This window comes from Rattus rattus, chromosome 5 (genome assembly GCF_011064425.1).
Source record: "Rattus rattus isolate New Zealand chromosome 5, Rrattus_CSIRO_v1, whole genome shotgun sequence".
Classification (NCBI taxonomy): Eukaryota; Metazoa; Chordata; class Mammalia; order Rodentia; family Muridae; genus Rattus; species Rattus rattus.
Window position 1 is genome coordinate 126,024,921 of NC_046158.1, and position 17,710 is coordinate 126,042,630.

General features: G+C 41.5%; 1 protein-coding gene across 1 annotated transcript in view; it reads right to left on the reverse strand.

Annotated features, from left to right (window-relative positions):
* The window catches only part of Ralgapa2 (Ral GTPase activating protein catalytic subunit alpha 2), a 270,387-nt gene that overhangs the window by 159,116 nt on the left and 93,561 nt on the right, over positions 1 to 17,710 (reverse strand). Inside the window, exons 16-21 of the mRNA XM_032904353.1 lie at positions 17,129 to 17,293; positions 8,183 to 8,317; positions 7,548 to 7,661; positions 5,540 to 5,637; positions 1,875 to 1,965; positions 381 to 557 (exon numbers count right to left, since the gene is read on the reverse strand). Coding sequence (XP_032760244.1) covers positions 381 to 557; positions 1,875 to 1,965; positions 5,540 to 5,637; positions 7,548 to 7,661; positions 8,183 to 8,317; positions 17,129 to 17,293 — 780 coding nt within the window. The remainder of the gene's footprint in view (positions 1 to 380; positions 558 to 1,874; positions 1,966 to 5,539; positions 5,638 to 7,547; positions 7,662 to 8,182; positions 8,318 to 17,128; positions 17,294 to 17,710) is intronic.

Sequence of the window (17,710 nt, forward strand, 5' to 3'; positions counted from 1 at the left end):
CACAGTTTTGCATTGTGTGTATAAAGTCTTTTATGATAATTAGAAAAGTAAATAGTAAGATAGCCAATCCCCCTGTTCTACATGTGTGGTACATGCAGCTAAAACAACAATGTTTTCTGCCTCCAAAGACCTTGGTAATGGGCACCAACACTTCTTCCTATGGTAGACAGTGGCATGGCAGGCTTCCTTCCTCATCTGCCTGATTTCAAAACTCTTTCCATCCAAGACTCTAAGAACCGACAAGCAATTGTGAGCAGGTGATTGGAGCTGCAACTCCAATGTAGTTGAAAGTGGCATCGCATTACACTGTGCTTAGGGGTTGGAGTGAGGATCTCCAGGACCTCCTGTTTGCAGCAATAATCCTTTTCAAACACAATTACCTGTTAAGTTTGAAGCATCAGTAGGACTCAGTTGTAACCAATGGCGGGCATCAGAGTCAGCCACAGCATCTGTGGGAGTGCTCAGTTCCGGGTCCTCCTCACAGGTCTGCCAAGGGCTCACAGGTAGCTCTGCCTCGTTACTGTAGCCCACAGCCGTGTCACTACCAGTACTTTCACCTGGCACACAGAGCAACCACAGTGTGAGACCGCAGTATATGAAGATAAGGTTCAGAATTCTCTCCATGCAAGTACCGCTTGCCCAGATGATAGGATCTGCTGGGTTTGAGTGCAACTTGGTTGGGTTCAGTAGTATCCCTGACGGATACTTACTTAACAAAAACAAACCTTCTAAGTACAGGGCAATAAAAGGTTTTAGGAGGTAGTATTCTTGCCATTGTTGTTGCTCAATTATTCCATGTGCCCCAAAGTTGCACCAGGCCCTAGTTCCCATTAAGATGCATCCATACGTGAGGAGATGGTGAAAACAGGAGGAGTATGGTAGTGACTGATTTTATAGCATTGCATGTTCTCTGCTATTTCAAGCCCAGTGTTTAGACTTAAACCAGGCTGCACCGTGCAGGCAGATTCTGGAATGAGGTGTTCTACCACTACAGATCTGGAGCACTGAAAAGTTTCTCCTTTAAACACTAGAAATTTAAATTTGTCACAATGTAATTATGCAGAGATTTTAAGACTTATGTGGTTAATTATTTAATTGGGCACAAGATAAGCCTTACCCTACTGCTTGAAGCCACCTGACCACTTCCTAACAATGCATTCGCCCACCATTCCCTTCCTAACACCCACCCTTCCCTTCCACTGCTGACGCCCCCTCAACTGTGCCGTCTCTCCCGCTGTCCTCTATCCGCTTGCAAAGAACTGAGAGTTGTCTCCATAAGCAGATGAGCCAGCAGTTAGGTCTCTCGGAGCATTCTCTATAGTGCTACAGGCATTAGAGGGGGAAGGCAGTGCATGAGAAGAACTGCATTACACACCAGTAAGGGTCAGCAGGCTGTGCAGGGACTACCACTCCGGACAAGAAGGAGACCTGGCCTTAGGACAGGAGAACCCAGCACAGGGCCCAGACTTCGTATGATTTGCATATGATAACATCCCAGGATTCCAGTGAGATTTCATTTTCACACACTTGCCCATTGGCTTCCATAGTAGCATTGAAGGGCTTTGTGTTCCTTCCCTGTGGGGGCTTTGTGGGGAAGGTAGCTTTTTCTTATGCATTTGTCTGCTCCCCTAAGTCCCCCTTGTTGTTCTCACCTGGATAAAGGCCCAGGGATAGAGAGACAGGCCTCTTAGGTACAGGCAACTAATGGAAACTGTTTCACCAACTGGATTAACTACATAATTTCTAAATTCCCAATCAAAAATATTCTCCACAACCACATCTTCTCTACTGACAAGATAACCACTTCCCTTAGAAAAGAGAGGAAACTGAAACATGCCTACTCTGCAGCAGGCATGCGCAGAGCCCGGACTTACTCTTCTGTCTCTCCCTGCATCGTCCGTGTGTCTGCTGTGACTCCTCCTTCAGATCCAGCTCAGCAGGGCTGCTGCTCCTTCGAACCAAGATCTTCAGATGAAAAGAAATGCTGCTTTCATTACCAGAAAGCTGAAACTTTTACCAGACTGTTATTTTTAAATAAAAGAAGCAATAATAGTAACAAAACACTGAAGACTATTTTCCTTTTGAAGGGTATGTTCACAGGCTAGTATAATTAAGTTACATGTTTCTCAAGATCTGAAACTCCAATTCCTATTCCCTACTTGGTCAACTAACACAGCGGAGTGGATATTCTAAGAAGGGATGTCAAATCCTGCACAAGTGGTTTATTTTGAAGTTCTGTTTGCTTCTTTAATCAAATGCACACACAGTCACACAATTCTGCAGGAGGCCTGAACTCCCATGAATGTTTGGGCAGGAAAAGCACACACGCCACCCAGACTTCAAAGGGCTGCTCAGAACCTTCCTAGTGCTGCACTACAGAACTTTCTGACCACTAGTAAACACTGGACCTTATTTCAAACACAAAGGATTAAAAAATCAGGAGGCAACCTGTATTCTTTAGCAATTTACAGTTCGCTTAGAGGGACAAAACATACACAAATTACACAGAATAAATAATAATGTACATAAGCAAAATATAGACATAAACTGTGTGTAAAGTATGTAAAATAGTGTTACCTTAACTGGCTGACAGGACAGGAGAGTGGTTCAAGAAGGCTACAGATATGAAGTGGCAGAAGGAAGGCAGGAGGGAACTCAGGGCAGGTAGCATGGACCCATAATCAGCAAGTTCTACGTGCAGGAAAGGGAGCTGCTCAGGGCAATCCAAGAACCTACTAAGAGTAAAGCCAGTGCTATCATTGCTAGTGGCAAAATGACTGAAGGTCAGGACCAAAGTGGCACTTCCTGATTGCTTGAAGATGAAAATACAAATGCTTTCCTGCACAGACCTCATTAATCTAGACATTAGGGTTTTTCACAGATTTAGGTCAGCCCAAGAGGTAACATAACAAAGATTACCAAGCACTTAGGAAACAAACCACCAGGCATAAGAGTACCATAAAAAAACAAAGCAAACAAACAAACGAGATAGATTTAGATCCCCAGATAATTTCAGCAAATCAGATAGAGAATCTAGAATTAGGCTTTGTGAGCATGTTAGATGCATAAAAGATGAGAAAATAAAAATGACCAAGTGACAAGAGATCATTAGAAGTTACAAGATATACTTACTACATTTGAACTCTGAAGCAAAACCCACAGTAGTGAGGAGGCAGAAGCACCAAAACAAATCACTACATCAGGGGTAGTATGAGAGGCCAAACCCGTCCAAGTGCAAAACTAGATCGGAAGGAAACTGCTTGCACTCTGGAGCTCATAGGCCATACCTCCAAGGCTAGCTCCTAAGGTCAGATTTATTGAACTGCTGAAAGACAGGGGGCACTTTTATTGGTGAAACAATAACCCAGACTACATCCATAGAACCAAGGAGAATGGATAATATAAATAAATGAAAGCTTAGAAGACCTGGAGGGCAGGGTAAGAAAGTCTAGTTTGTTTCTACCTAGAATTCTGGAACAAAAGAGAATATTGAATAAAATGATGGCAGTATTTGAAGACATCATTACAAGAGTTCTCTAAAATAGCAGGAAAAGCATCCATGCACACACAGACATAGCATAGAATAGAACAGACAAACGCATACACTGTACCTGAATGCTGGATGCTCTGCAGTGAAACATGAGGACTGGACAAAGACCAACAAGAAACAACCTGACAAGATGGAAAGACGGCATCTCAACAGCACCGAGGAAAGGCAAAAAGTAAGTTCAAAAACTAACTTCTATTAGAAGAGGTGAGGAGAGAAGGAGAAGGAATCAGAACTATGGATGTTAAGATGCTGTGGTCCTGTTCAGAGTCGAAACACCCGAGAGTAAAGTGAAGGCTGATATATCAGGGAACAGCACAGATGTCAGAGATGCTCTCTTTCAGATCAATACAGAAATATTAGATTCAATAAATGAAACCAAGAACAAGCAGCTGGGGAGAAGAGCTAGTTCGCCCCTCCCTCCACATACAAGAGACACTTCCAGGTGAATAAAAGACTTAAGAGTGTGGAGCAAAAGTAAAGCGTTTTCTAGAAAAAAAGTTAAGGAATATTCTATCCTTTTGGAGTGGAAATGTTTTAATGCCATAAAATTCTACCATAATAGAGAAAATAAAAATGTAGGATTTGTGTTTACCAAAGACACCAGAGTAAAAAGCAGCCACACATAGGGAAGGTGTCTGTTATAAACATAGTCAAAATAAAACCTCAATCAATATTCAGACTATGCAAAGAATCAATACAAGTAAAAGGTGGGGGGGTGTAACAACAAAAGGCATTGGCTGGCATTTCACAGATAAAAATTCACAGCCAATCAACATGGAAATTTAAACTTTATTAGTAATCCAAGAAATTCAAATATGATATCCCATCTAGTTCACTTGCAAACTGTTCAAAAGTGTGACAACACGAGTGCTTGTGAGAAGATATGAGCACTTGGGGAAGAAACACCATTTTGTCGAGAAGAACAATGCTTTACTGTGTAATTTAATTCTACTACTGAGAGTCCCACAGAGAAACATTTGAACGTGCAAGTGTTGAGAAATGTCTAAGAAAGGCACACAGCTGCATCTTTCAGAAAACCAAAACACTGGAAAGAATCTAAATGCCGTCAACGGAAGAATAGGGAAATGGTGATAGATTCATAGTGAACTACAGCAGAGGAAGTTCAAATGAGTTAACTGCTACATAATAACACGTGGATACTCTACAAACATGTAGCTGAGTGAACAAAACAGCACCTACGAAATTCTTAAAAATGTCAGAAACTAAGAAACAAAAGGCTTGAAACCATATACATGCAAATGAGGGAGGAAAACAAAGCCAACGCCATGTGCACGTCTTTAATCCCAGCACTTTGGAGGCAGAGGCAGGCAGAGCTCTGTGATCCAGCCCAGTCTACAGACAAACCCTGTCTTGAAAAATCAAAAACAAAACAAACAAAACACTGAAACCAAAACAAACAAGAATAACAAAACTGGTTGCCAAAGCAACACCTATCAATCAAGCTGGCATGGGTCTTTCTTAAACACATAAACACAAGAGCTCAACTCTACTATCTTCCAAACAAGCGGGCCCTTTATATTTTATATTTGTCAAGTATCTGTTTTCTACACATATACACTAGGTTTTAAAACACAAATAGAGGTTATCTTAAAGAATGAGTTATAGGCTGTTTCTTTTTATGTTTTATATTTTGTTTTTTAAAATAATACCTTCTTTACAAAATCAAACAAAACCCCACCAGATACACTTTAGGAATACTGTATCAGATCAGCATTCCATCTAAAATACAGAAGTGGAACTCTGAAATGAAGGATTTAGAGTATATCCTCTCAAAAGTGAACTGTACAACATGAGATGTGGCAGTAAATTCTACTTCATACTGCACCCCGTCCATCTTTGTAGAATGACTGTATTTACATACAAAGCAAGCACAGCCTTAAGGGACTTCAAGATAATTTGGACCTGTAATCAATCTAATTGGGAAAAACTTTAACTATCATCAGAGGGGTTTTCTCTTAGAAATCTTACTGTTACTCCTTCATGTTCATGCGTCACGTGACCTTTACTCTCTTGAACAGACTTAGGTTCTGAAGAGCTCAAATTCTGTGAATTTTCTACCTTTTGACCTAGAGAGAGGGGTAAGAATAACAAAATGAATGTTTCAGAAGGTAAAATAGGAGACAGACAGACAGGCAGGCAGTCAGAGGCAGAAACAGGTAGATAAACCATTGTATCCAGATGTCATAGCATACATAAAGGTGCTGAATTATGGGTCTGCACTGGCAGCATCCAGTCTAGCCAGAGTCTGGGCCTACAGCCCATAGTTAGCTCCAGTTGGAGCAGATGGAAAGCAGTTCACTGTGGTCACAGTTCCACTTTGTATGCTCCGTGGACAGGAGCACGCAGCACATCGCTCTGGGGAGGCGAGCTTGAAGGCAGCACTGGACGAAAGGGCTGCCTAGGTTGGCCCATGAAGCACAGGGAGGGAACACCAGGCCAGCTCTGTGTTGTCTGAATGCAAAGACTAGCATAAGAAAGCAGAAATGGTGTCACTGATTTAAAAAGGAAAACCACCACAGAGCCTGTAAAGGTTTAAGGAAAGATCATAAGAGCATCTGATGAAGAATATGGAGCCAATAAATTTGAAAGAAATCAACAAATAAAACCAGTTCCTAGAAAAAAAAAATCAAAATCAAATTAAGAAAATCAAAGTAGTCATATAGTCCTTTAATTTAAATTTTTACACAGCAAATATTGCATGTTTATCTTATATAACATGCTGTTTTTGAAATCTGCATAGATAAATCATTGTAATCCACATATGTACTACCTCACTCATGTGGTCAGAGAACTTAAAAATCTCCTCTTGGCTAGGTAGAATGGTGCATGCCAATAATCCAGCACCCGGGGACTGGGGAGTCAGCGGCAAGCTCCAGGCTAGCCTGGGCTAATGGAATCCCTTAGACAAGCAAGCAGTGCTGTCTGAGCTCTTCAGAAAGGAAGCACACTGTATCGTACACTAGATCGCTGAAGCTTTTCTTCTCTCAGGTGAACTTTGTTAAAACTTGAACGGATTAAAATTTTTTCTTAGAGGAAAGCCCCAAGCAACTGGTGCGTTCTCCCAAATATTTAAGGTAATTTTTTTTCTTTGTTTCCCCTGACAGTCAAAATTAAACTCAGGGCTTCCTGTATACTGGGCAAGTATTTTACTACAATGTATATACTCATATCCCTAATGATCCACATAAAACCCTTTCAAGAACAGAGAGTTTTCGGATCATATATTTCCTCATCTTTATTTTTGCTACAATGTCTTATTTCAAGGGAGTTTCTAAGGAAAAGCTTTCCCCTCACCTGCTAGCTCTGCTCAGAAGACAGGAGAACCTGCTGTCAAACAAGACAGGTCGTTTTCTGACTGACTCATAGAACTAAAGTGGAATGGCCCACACATATACTGACACTGTACACACTGAGATTTGTTTCTTCACTGGAAGACACATCAGCACTGTCTGCAGCTTCAGTAACAACTGACTGTTTCTGGAACTCTCTCTGTCCCTTCTATTCTAGTCACTTCAGACTCCTCTCTAGTTCCTAGTCACCCCAAACTTGAGGAGTATGTTAGGGAAATATATTAAATAGCAAGACAGTTTCACTTGCTATTGTCTTCCACACCCTGTTACCACAGAAAGCTATAGAAACCTGATGCATGCTCTGAAGGGGCTCCTTTCCACCTCAGTGGAGTCTGTGAGCTGCTAATAAACTTTCACAGAGCTGGCCAGAGTCCATTCCCATCTAACCCCTCCCGCTCTTCCCATAGCCTGGCCCTCCTGCCTCTCATGCTTTCTTTCTGCCTTCTGCCTTACTAAGTGTCTTTACTCTGGAACTCTCTCTGTCCCTTCTATTCCAGTCACTTCAGACTCCTCTCTAGTTCCCAGTCACCCCAAACTTGAGGAGTATGTTAGGGAAATATATTAAATAGCAAGACAGTTTCACTTCCAGCAGTCACATTCTTACAGTCAAATCAAAAAGTAAATACCTGGGCTGGGGAGATGGCTCAGTGGTAAAGGGCCTGCTGTGCAGGCATGAGGACCTGAGTTTAGATCCCCAGAAGCCATGTAAAAAGCTGGATGAGGCAGCATGGGGCTGTAACCTGAGGCAGAGCAGAGACAAGAGCCTCTTTAGAGCTCACTGGTAAACTTTCAAACATCAGAAAAACGTTTTGCCTCTAAATAAATAAATAGGTTGGAAGTCATCAAGGAAAGATAACTCAAGTCAACCTTTGGCCTCTAGACATGCACATATACACACTAGCAACACATATATAACATGCAACTGTTCTCTCTCTCTCTCTCTCTCTCTCTCTCCTCCTCCCTCCTCCTCCCTCCCTCCCTCCCTCCCTCCCCCTCCATTTAGAATAAGTGTAGTAAGCAATACTACCTGTAGCCTACCCCATCCCAAGACCAAACCCATGGCTTTGTACTAATAACTGAGGACTCAGCCAGCCATAGGGAAAGTAATCTCTGTCCTCGGGAGGCAGAGGTAGGAGGGACCTGCAAGCTCGAGGTCAGTCCAGTCAACAAACTGAGTCCCCAGCCAGCCACAGAAAAAGAGCGAGACCCTGTCCTCAAAATTGATCAACCAGTCAAACAAACGACTGAAGCTTCCACATACCTTGAGAAGAATCTGAGTACAAACGCTCAGTGATGTCAGAGGTGCTGCTGCTCCGGGGGACCGGCTGCTGTCCCACCACAAGATAGTCACAGTCGGCTGCAGCTGTGCTCTCTGCCTGTTGGAACTCCTCCACTTCTGAAAGCATTAACACAAAACACACACGGCTGTGGGTGGAGATTACACAAAACATTTCACACTTAACCGATTTAAAACACTAAGTTTCAGATTTTTTTTAAGAAACCAGACTGTAAGGTAATCTGCATGCACATCATCAAACTTTCTGTACTTATCAGTAACATTCCACTCCACGAATAAGTTTTTCTTAGGTCTAGTTAACCTTTTGTTTTCCAGGTGAAGGAAGGGAACAAGAGGGTTAAAAAATACCCACAAAAAATGGTTGCTAACTCTGAGTCATTTGAAATCTCCTGGCAGGAAGGAAAGACTCAGCCATGTAGGCAACGCAAAGATAGATAACTAATACTTGTGGAGCTCACAGGTGGTACCCCTCCCCCTCGCCCCACAACACTCAACTAAGATGAAAGGAAACAGGAATCCCACTGTACTAGTCCTTCTAATAGATGATGCACAACTGTGCAAAGGAAACTGCTATTTAATACTCATATTACCATGTACAAAGCTCAACTAGTCACTAAGCACAAAAACGGTCTACATGGTAGTAAGTGGAAGGCCAAAGATGAGCATTCAACATTAGATAATCTGGCTAATAGTCTACATCCTCCATTCCCTTGGCGAATGGGTCTCCTTCTAGCCATTTCTACAGTACACAATTCACTTGAATCTTCTGAGACCAGTCACGACACCCGTCCCTCTCCCTCTGCACTCAGCCCCAGGACTGCATCAGCGTCTGCCCAGTCTTCTGAGTCGTCTGCTAACCAGTCACTGGCTCCTTCTCATTGCTAGTCTCTACAGGGCTGCCACCTGCCATCAATCAACTCTGTGCTCACGTGCACTGTCTCCCTCCTACTCCCAGACTGATCGCTGCTCGTACTGCGGGAGTCCCTCTCTGTAGTCTCAGCAACACTGATCCTCTTGGCACGTGCTATTCTTTTTCTCCTGCTCTTCACTCCCCTCTGCTAATCTCAGCCCTGTCCCCTACCTGTCATCCCCATGCTGCATGTATACATCTTGCTCTGCATCCTGCACGCAAAGCTCCTCACTACTCTCCAAACTCACCGATCATATCCCAAACCCGTGTCACCATGTTTTCCAAAAATGAAAAAAAAAAATCAGTTAAAGCTTTACTACTTTTTAAAAAGAGAGCTCCCAAACTCTGCTGGTATTATCTACACTATGACACCTAGTTGCTCAGCTGAAATGGAGGTGTGCTGCCGATGAGAGATGCTCACCCCATGTAAAGTCCCCTAGCCTGGATATAAGCCACAGTAAAGGCTCACTCCGGCTGAGGAGATGTGTGGACACAGGATGATTCTGGGTTTGAAACATGGGATTCCACAAATGATTGTTGCTCTGCTCTTTTCTACCAAAATGAAAACTCCATTTTCTACTACACTAGTACATTACAAGGCCTCAAGACCACGAGCTTTGTGTGAGTCTTCATTATGAATCCAACTAGACCATAGTTTAAAGATTGGTGGTGACGGGACAGAAGAAAGAGGGGCCAAGACGGCATGAAGACACATTCTCATCTTCCCCAGGTCATCATTGCCTTCTCTTGAGCATTTTTCTGTAGAAGTCACACAAGGCATATGCACACATTTTAATCTACCTATACATTCCAAAGCAAAGACTAGGCTCTTTTTACAGGTTTGCTCGAATATTTAGCACCAGGTCCTAAACACTATGGGCCCAGGCCTTCCAGTTATCCTCTTACTCTTATTTCACAAGATGGTGAAATGACAATACTGTGTTTGCCACTCCTGTATCAGTAGAGGGAGCCCAAGAGCTTCCAAACATCCTGAAAAATAATTGGCCAAAAATAACTGTGGACAGAGGGAAGAGTGGGTTTTTCTCTCTGAAGCCTGGTGCCAAACACTGGTGGATGCCAGTTTCTGAGTTCTGAGCAGAAGTAAATAAGAACTGAGCCAACTCTGGCAGCATCTTTGTAAAGATAAAGAACATCGCCATCTGGTGGGATGCAACACAGCCACAGCACCATGGCTTCCAGATTAGAGTGTCCCCACTGGTCCTCAGCACAGCAGAAGGAGGACACAGAGCCTGCCACCACCAGCTGTCTGCCTTCCCAACAGGCAGGCCTAATACATCTTTTAAGGCTTTGTTTTTGCAAAACTGTTAAGAGGGACTTCTCAGATGGAGAAAATCCAAGCCTGTAGGAAGAACTGGAAATGGCAGGAATGGAAGAATGGGTGAGAGGAGTGGAAGGAAGGGAGCAGCTACATTCCTTGCTGTGTGTGTTACATTGTATTCAATAAGCGCTCTAAACAATGGACAAGAGAATGACGCTTTAACACCTTTTCCTTCCTAACGGCTCTCGGGCTCCCTCTGCTGGCCCCTTGTTGTTGAAGAAAGACCAAGTTGGGCTAAGGCTCCTCCCATTCTACTGTGTCCTATTGAGTTGCTTTTTTGTAACTAATGAAAAATGGCTTTACTACTGATGTAAAATGTAAAGACGTGGGGTTGCCTATGAAACAGAAAAGGGACATCTGAGTTATATAACAATTGTGCAATAAATTTAGATTTGATGCATCCTGTTTTGAATGTCACACAATTTCTGTTCAAATCACTTTGAAGAGCTGAATTTTGCCTCAGATTCTAAGTCCATTTATCCTCTGTGAAGTGTAATAACACCCGATCAAAAGCACTAACTCTCCTGTCTCTTGAGGATGTAGTTACTCAACACCATTCCAAACCCACTGATTTCTAAAGCTCCATTGAAGTCATCAGCAAAATGATCAGAAGGATTCATTTCTTTTACCCCCACCGAGAAGAGTCAGAATGGCTGAACTAAATGTGTATGTTCTTCAGCTAACTTCTATTCTCTCCAGATGTCTGTCTACTTCTCATTCACTCTTTAATTACAGACTTCCTTATTTCATCTCATTAAACAAGCAGAAATTCTATGTCCCACTTATCCCTCATACAAGGCTGCACAAGCACAATGAGAATGTAGGGTCCTAGTTTTAAAATTACCATTCATGATGCCAAGCGGCCTTAAAAGCTCAGGGGATGCTTTCCAGTTAGCACCCTTGATGTCCGCAAGGTCATGCTTACTGAGAGTCAGTCAGTCCAGGTTCTAACAAGAGGCACGTCCATGGAGCTTATGGAAAGACAGAGAAGCAGCTAAACAAGGCTTCTCCTTAACTCCCATAAATTAGGATAAAGGGAGACAGTCAGTCTACCAGATATAACCATTATAATATTCCCAAAAGAAAAAAGAAAAATCTCCCCTTGCATAGCATGCCAGTGCTACAGACGGATAAAGGTCCCAACAGAGAAAACAGTGACACTGAAAGACAACAGGGAGGGACTGTTTTCATGAAAGAGAGGGGGACGCCCCAGCTGTCACACCTACTTTCCAGGTCATGCTTTCTTGATACTCATATTCATGGAAGCGGGTGGTTTTGACTCTCCCCAAATTCAAAGACCACTTGCTTCCCACGCCTCCAGATCTACCACCATTGCTTCTATTATAACAATTTTGGTGCTGACTCACACAGATGAGAAATCAACACCAGGACTGCTGCTGCCATAATAAAAACAAAGCCAGCAACCACTGACAGAAAAACTAAAAGAAAAGCAAAAAAAAAAAACCCCAAAAACCTCAACTTGTAGCCAAAAAGGAAAACTGAAAAAACCTGCTTATCATATACTGCACGTTCCCAACCAGGAAGAATGGATACTGGTAAACACTTCTCTCAGCCTACCCTACTGACAGGACAGTCACAAAGGACAATGGCATCAGACTAACTAATAAAGGACACCTGGAGTCAGACCAAGAAGGCACTCATTACTGTAGCTGTCACATCAACCAGCAGCAGCAGTTTGTCCTTCCAGTCACCCTGCTATAAAGGCAGTGAAGGCAGCAAAGACAGGGAAGCCCAGGCCTGCCCCGGTCTGCTCCACTTTACCCGGCTATTTGCCCTTCTTGCATGAGAGAACGTTGAGGTTTGGCCATCTTCTGGTGAGGCTGGTTTCAGTGATGGTATGGAGTAGGTTCTCTGGCTTCTACCCACTAGATGCCAATAGCACCGTCTTAAAAACCAAAAATGTCTCCAGATATTGACAAATCATCCTTAGTCGAGAGTCAGTGCAGAAAGTTACTCAACTTCTGAGGGTGCCATGTATACACATATAAGGACTAAGATCTTAGTAAATCAAAATAAAACTCTGAATAAGAAAAAAAACTTTTGGGGGCTGGAGAGATGGCTCAGTGGTTAAGAGCACTGACTGCTCTTCCAGAGGTCCTGAGTTCAATTCCCAGCAACCACATGGTGGCTCGCAACCATCTGTAATGAGATCTGATGCCCTCTTCTGGTGTGTCTGAAGACAGCTACAGTGTATTTAATAAATAAATAAATCTTTTTAAAAAAGGAAAAAACTTTTATGAATGAAGACATTAATAGGAAGGATTTTTTTCCTGGGAACACATTCCAGAAAAACTACTGAAAAAAACTTAAATGTAACAGTATGGAAATAAAACAGAGCAAGAAATAAAACTTTTCACATTAAAGATTTCTTGTTGGTGTCAATTAGCCAAATACATAGGAAATTCTTTTCAATGCCGCATTAGTCACCCCTGAGAAGTAGCATTCCCTGGACAATATAATCCTCAAGCATTTGCTACTCAGAAGAAGGTTACCTGCTCACCCCTCCGTGCCGGCCGGTCTCACTGTTTCCACATTCAGTGTTACTAAAGAGAGTTCCTAATCAACGTCAGAGTCCCCACCCTCAGTTAAAACTAACTTCTTCCCTCATGGTATTTTACTTGAGCTGTGATTTTGTTTTGCCAAACTGCCATGGCACCACAGGGTTTGCGCTATAGAACAATTACACTATCTCCAGTACTGAAAACATCTTAATTATATCAGGATTCAGAACATAAAAGAACACAAAAACATTTCCCTCTTAATTTGGATCTAGTTCATCTTAAAAATCACTGAAAAATATCTCTTTGTAGCTTTAATTATTCAACACAGAAAGTAAATTCCTTTGAGAAGTGACTAGGGAAAACATGAGAAACTCATTTTGGTACCCCAATATCCTTTGTAAGTGGCACAGGGTGATTACACATGGTGGTAGGACACAGTGTGGCATCTTGATCCATGGACAGTGTGGGTGAAGTGACATCAGACCAGGATAACTCATGTATCTATCACCCCCATCATTTATTCATTTATTTGACAAGTTCATTCAAAACACTCTACTCCAGCTATTTCCAGATATACATTATTATTATTAACTATATTCACCTTGCTGGGCTAGAAGGAAAACACACACACATACACACACACACACACACACACACACACACACACACACACACACACACACACTCTTTTAATTCGGTTGAATTAACCTGGTGAAGTCTAAAAACACATGTTTTTAAAATTAGCACTAATTAGGTTTTTTTTAATTAAAACCGCAATTATCAGCATGAATCTGATCACTAGCAGGATTATAGAATTTTTGACTACCTAGTAGCTACTAAACGTGAACTACACAAACAACCATTAATAGTTTTTGAAATTTAGCACAAGTGCAACAGACAGCCTTCTGAGTGTGACTGGGGGTAGTCATGCTGGAAACAGGGCCTCAGGCAGGAGGGGGAAGCTAAGGGATATGGAAGGACACATGAGACAAGAGTACAGTACCTGACAGCCTGTGAGAGCAAGGAGAGTAAGAGAGACCAGGTAAGAGAGCGCTCACGGTATGGAGGAGGAGCGGGACGCTTTTAGTAGCAGGCAAAGCCTCAGAGAGGTGGACACAGTTGCTGATAGACTGGCTTCGCTTAGCTTCCAGGAGAGATAAAGTAACATTAATCAGAGCACATCAAGATCTTTTACCACTTCTAAGTTCTTAAGGTGCTGCATTTCCTTTAAATATTTAAAGGAAGCCATTTTAAGCTTTAAAGAAATCGATTAAATAAGAGTACTTAGTCACAGTCTCTAAATACAGCCAACCTTTCAGTCAATCACTGATGACGTAGAATGGTCATTCCATACAAAGACGCAGTTTGGGTTAAGAATGCAGAGCATCAGAACGATGTCGGGGTTAACTGCTCAACCACATCATCATTATCTCATCAACACAGCACTATCTCTTCCTAAGGGATGCTCATACGAAGGCCACGTGAGAAAAGGAAAATCTGGCCCAAGACAAAATTTTTCTACTAAGTAATAAATAATTCATAAATTGATTTACTGAGAGCCGACTGTACTTAAAAGCTAATCATTTAGCATTTAGTGAACTGATACCCCCAAAGTTCATAAATATATGACTCATATATCTTTATTTGATATCCATGTAACCTATTTTCTTAATACTGTATTTCATATTTACTTGAGCAAAAGTTTCTCAGTAGGAACTTTTGATTTTCTCATACCTTGTTGGTTAAATAAACATTTAATAAAACAAACATGGAATGTGCTTCAGATACATAAAACTATCCTTAAAATCCATAAAACCATCACTGTAAAATCAAAATACGAATGGTTATTTGCTGTTATTATTCTCTGTACCTCTGCTAAGCATAAGTAAAACAAAACTGTATACAATGGTGGAACATTTGAAAAAACTGAAACCAACTTTCTACTCTCCTGTCCCTCCCCTGCCCCTTGCTATCAGCGGGTCCAGCAATGAGATTACTATACAGTTCATGAATGGAAGATGATGTGTAAAGGGCAACAACCATGTAAAGGTCAAAGTGTAGACCTGTTTATCTCTGCATGCATCTGGTATTTGATTTGAGCCCTGTTTAAAGCCTTTCCTTTTAGTAACCAAATAGTTGTGCATTTTTCCAAAATAGATCACCATGTATTTTAGAAATAGTACAATAATGGCTATTTTATGTGGCTTTTAAGGCTCACTTTGATCACTCTGAGTTTGGACATCTGAATTCTCACCATCGTTGACTCTCAGGGCCAGAGTAGTCTGTCCATGATAGGGCTCTTCAGTTACACTCTGATGTCCTCTCTATAAAATCTATCTCCCTGGTGTCAGCATCAATGACAGCTTCTTTACCTAACTGAAATCTGCGAGGTGAACCACTGTGTGAGATCTTGAACTGCTCCCTTAATGACGCTGGAGAAACAAAGTCACTTTTGAGTGGCTATCCCATAATAATTACTGCTAGCTGCTACTGATCCATCCTGAGGCCATGGGGAGTAGTCTCGGTGACTTCTACAGCCAGAGAAATGCCTTTATACTCACACTGCAGGGAAAATACTCCGGGCCTTGTTTAAAAATAGGAAAATAAAACTAAGTAAGATTACCCGTGTGTATTAGTCTTATTAACCAGCAAGGTAGACAAAAATCTTCAAAGACCATTAATAGGTAACAGCAAATTCATAACATCTATTATTTTTAAAGGCATAAAATAACAATAGGAGATGAATATATATATGCATGGATACACATGTATATATAAAACACAACAATAGACTCGTGGAACTGATGGTTCTCACTGTCTTTCAAATATAAAACAGTTCTAGACTTTAAAAATGTAGTTAATTCTACAGAAGCCAACTTTACAGTTTTAAAGTACATATTACACAAATATCTCTACAAAACCTTTGTAAATGGTTTGCTCAGTGTCACATGGCCCCTCAAATACCTAGAAGATTGTTAAACAGGACCTGCCTTTCCTGAATGCTTTCTCTACCACAGTGTTGGTTTAAAACATCTGGTGGAAATTAAGATTTGCCGTGTGATCCACATGGACAAATAAAATGTACTGCTATCTACAAGCCAGCGCTTACACTTGGAATTCACGGGTGGTGAAGGCAGCATCGTCTGCACAGCTTGGGAAGGACACAGCCTTTGCCACGCCGTTCTAAGCACTTTTCCTGAGGGAACCAGTGACAGTGGAACACTCTGAGACTGAACTGAGACAAGAAATCAGTGTGCCTCCTAGTACTGCATGTCCTAGGAACTAAGTTTCTCAGAAACAGAATGAAGGAAGACGACTAGAGTAGGTGGTGCAACTAACTAAAGAGATAGTTACCAGCAAATGCTCAGGCATAATAAGGAACGAGGAAGTTACAGTTAGAAAACAACATACTTAGACAAAAAAAAATGCCAACAAGGTGCTAAACTATCTATTTTAGGCTTTTAATGAGCAATGAAAATATGTGTTACTTAAACACTTGCTGTATGGGCTGAGGATCTTGCTTATGCTTCTCTGAAGCTGCCAACTATCAACTCTAATTGCATGGCACTTCTGATGAAACGATCAAAAGCTGAGGCTCTGTTGTGCCAATCCTAAACCAGAGCACAAAGGGAGAAGAGAACCTCGCTGTCCTCAGTGAACACCAGCTTCCTTTGGAAAGATCTGCCTCTTGCCTTAGTAAACCTCACGAGGCGGTCTGCTAGGCAGCAGGCTCTCCATCGTGGACCAGTGCTAGTCCAAACAGGCTGCAAAAACAGCATCTACAGGCACAGGAGGCTCTCTGCTTTCAAAGAAGCAAAAGATGGGAATATGTTCATTCATTCCCAAATCCAAGTGTGTCCCCTCATTTTCTTTGCTGGAACTCTACGAGGAACACTGTCTCGTAATGACATCACTGAGACTAAAGATATATTTATCATATTCCCTTTCACAGTACGGATTTTAGAAATAAAAAATAAAACCTGTGACTTGAGAAATAAGCAAAAGAGAAAGTTTATAATATATTGACACAGTTCATCTAATAAAAGGTTTACTGTTTAAATTCTGAATAAAAATTTAAAACATTTCTGTAAATTCATTTAAATAAGAATTAATTTGTTTAGCGATAGTTAAACATTTACCAGTCGCTTTTTGACGGACAGTATTTCTTGCCTTCTCTACTCCTGGGGCTCCAGATGTGGTGGCACTCCTGAATCTCATTGGCTCCGTTACATCTGGATGGCTGCGCCAGCTAAGAGAAAAGGATCTCCCAACAGCAGCCCCTTTTTGGGGCTCTAGGACACAACCTGAAAAAAGGGTAAGATTGTTACTATTTATATTACAGCAAATTTTATATATATATATATATATATAAAAGCATGTTACCAAGATTAAAAAATACCCTACACAAAATAATTTACCACTAGCAGATTCTCTGCCACAAATTAAGAACCACTTTCTTGTGTTGCAATTTATGAAACTATGTCAATTACCCTAAAAATACTTGTCAGAGTATTTTTAATCTCCAACAGTTTCATAAAAAATGATGTCTGCATAGCATTTACTTCAACATGCAAAGGGGCATATATTAATCAATCTTCTCAATGTAAGAACAATGCCATCTGAACTCACCAGCTTCCATGGTATCTTAAAAGCCATTACTTATAGGCCGAAGACTTTGAAGTCCTGATATTAAAATGCTATACTGGCTTCCAAAGACTCCC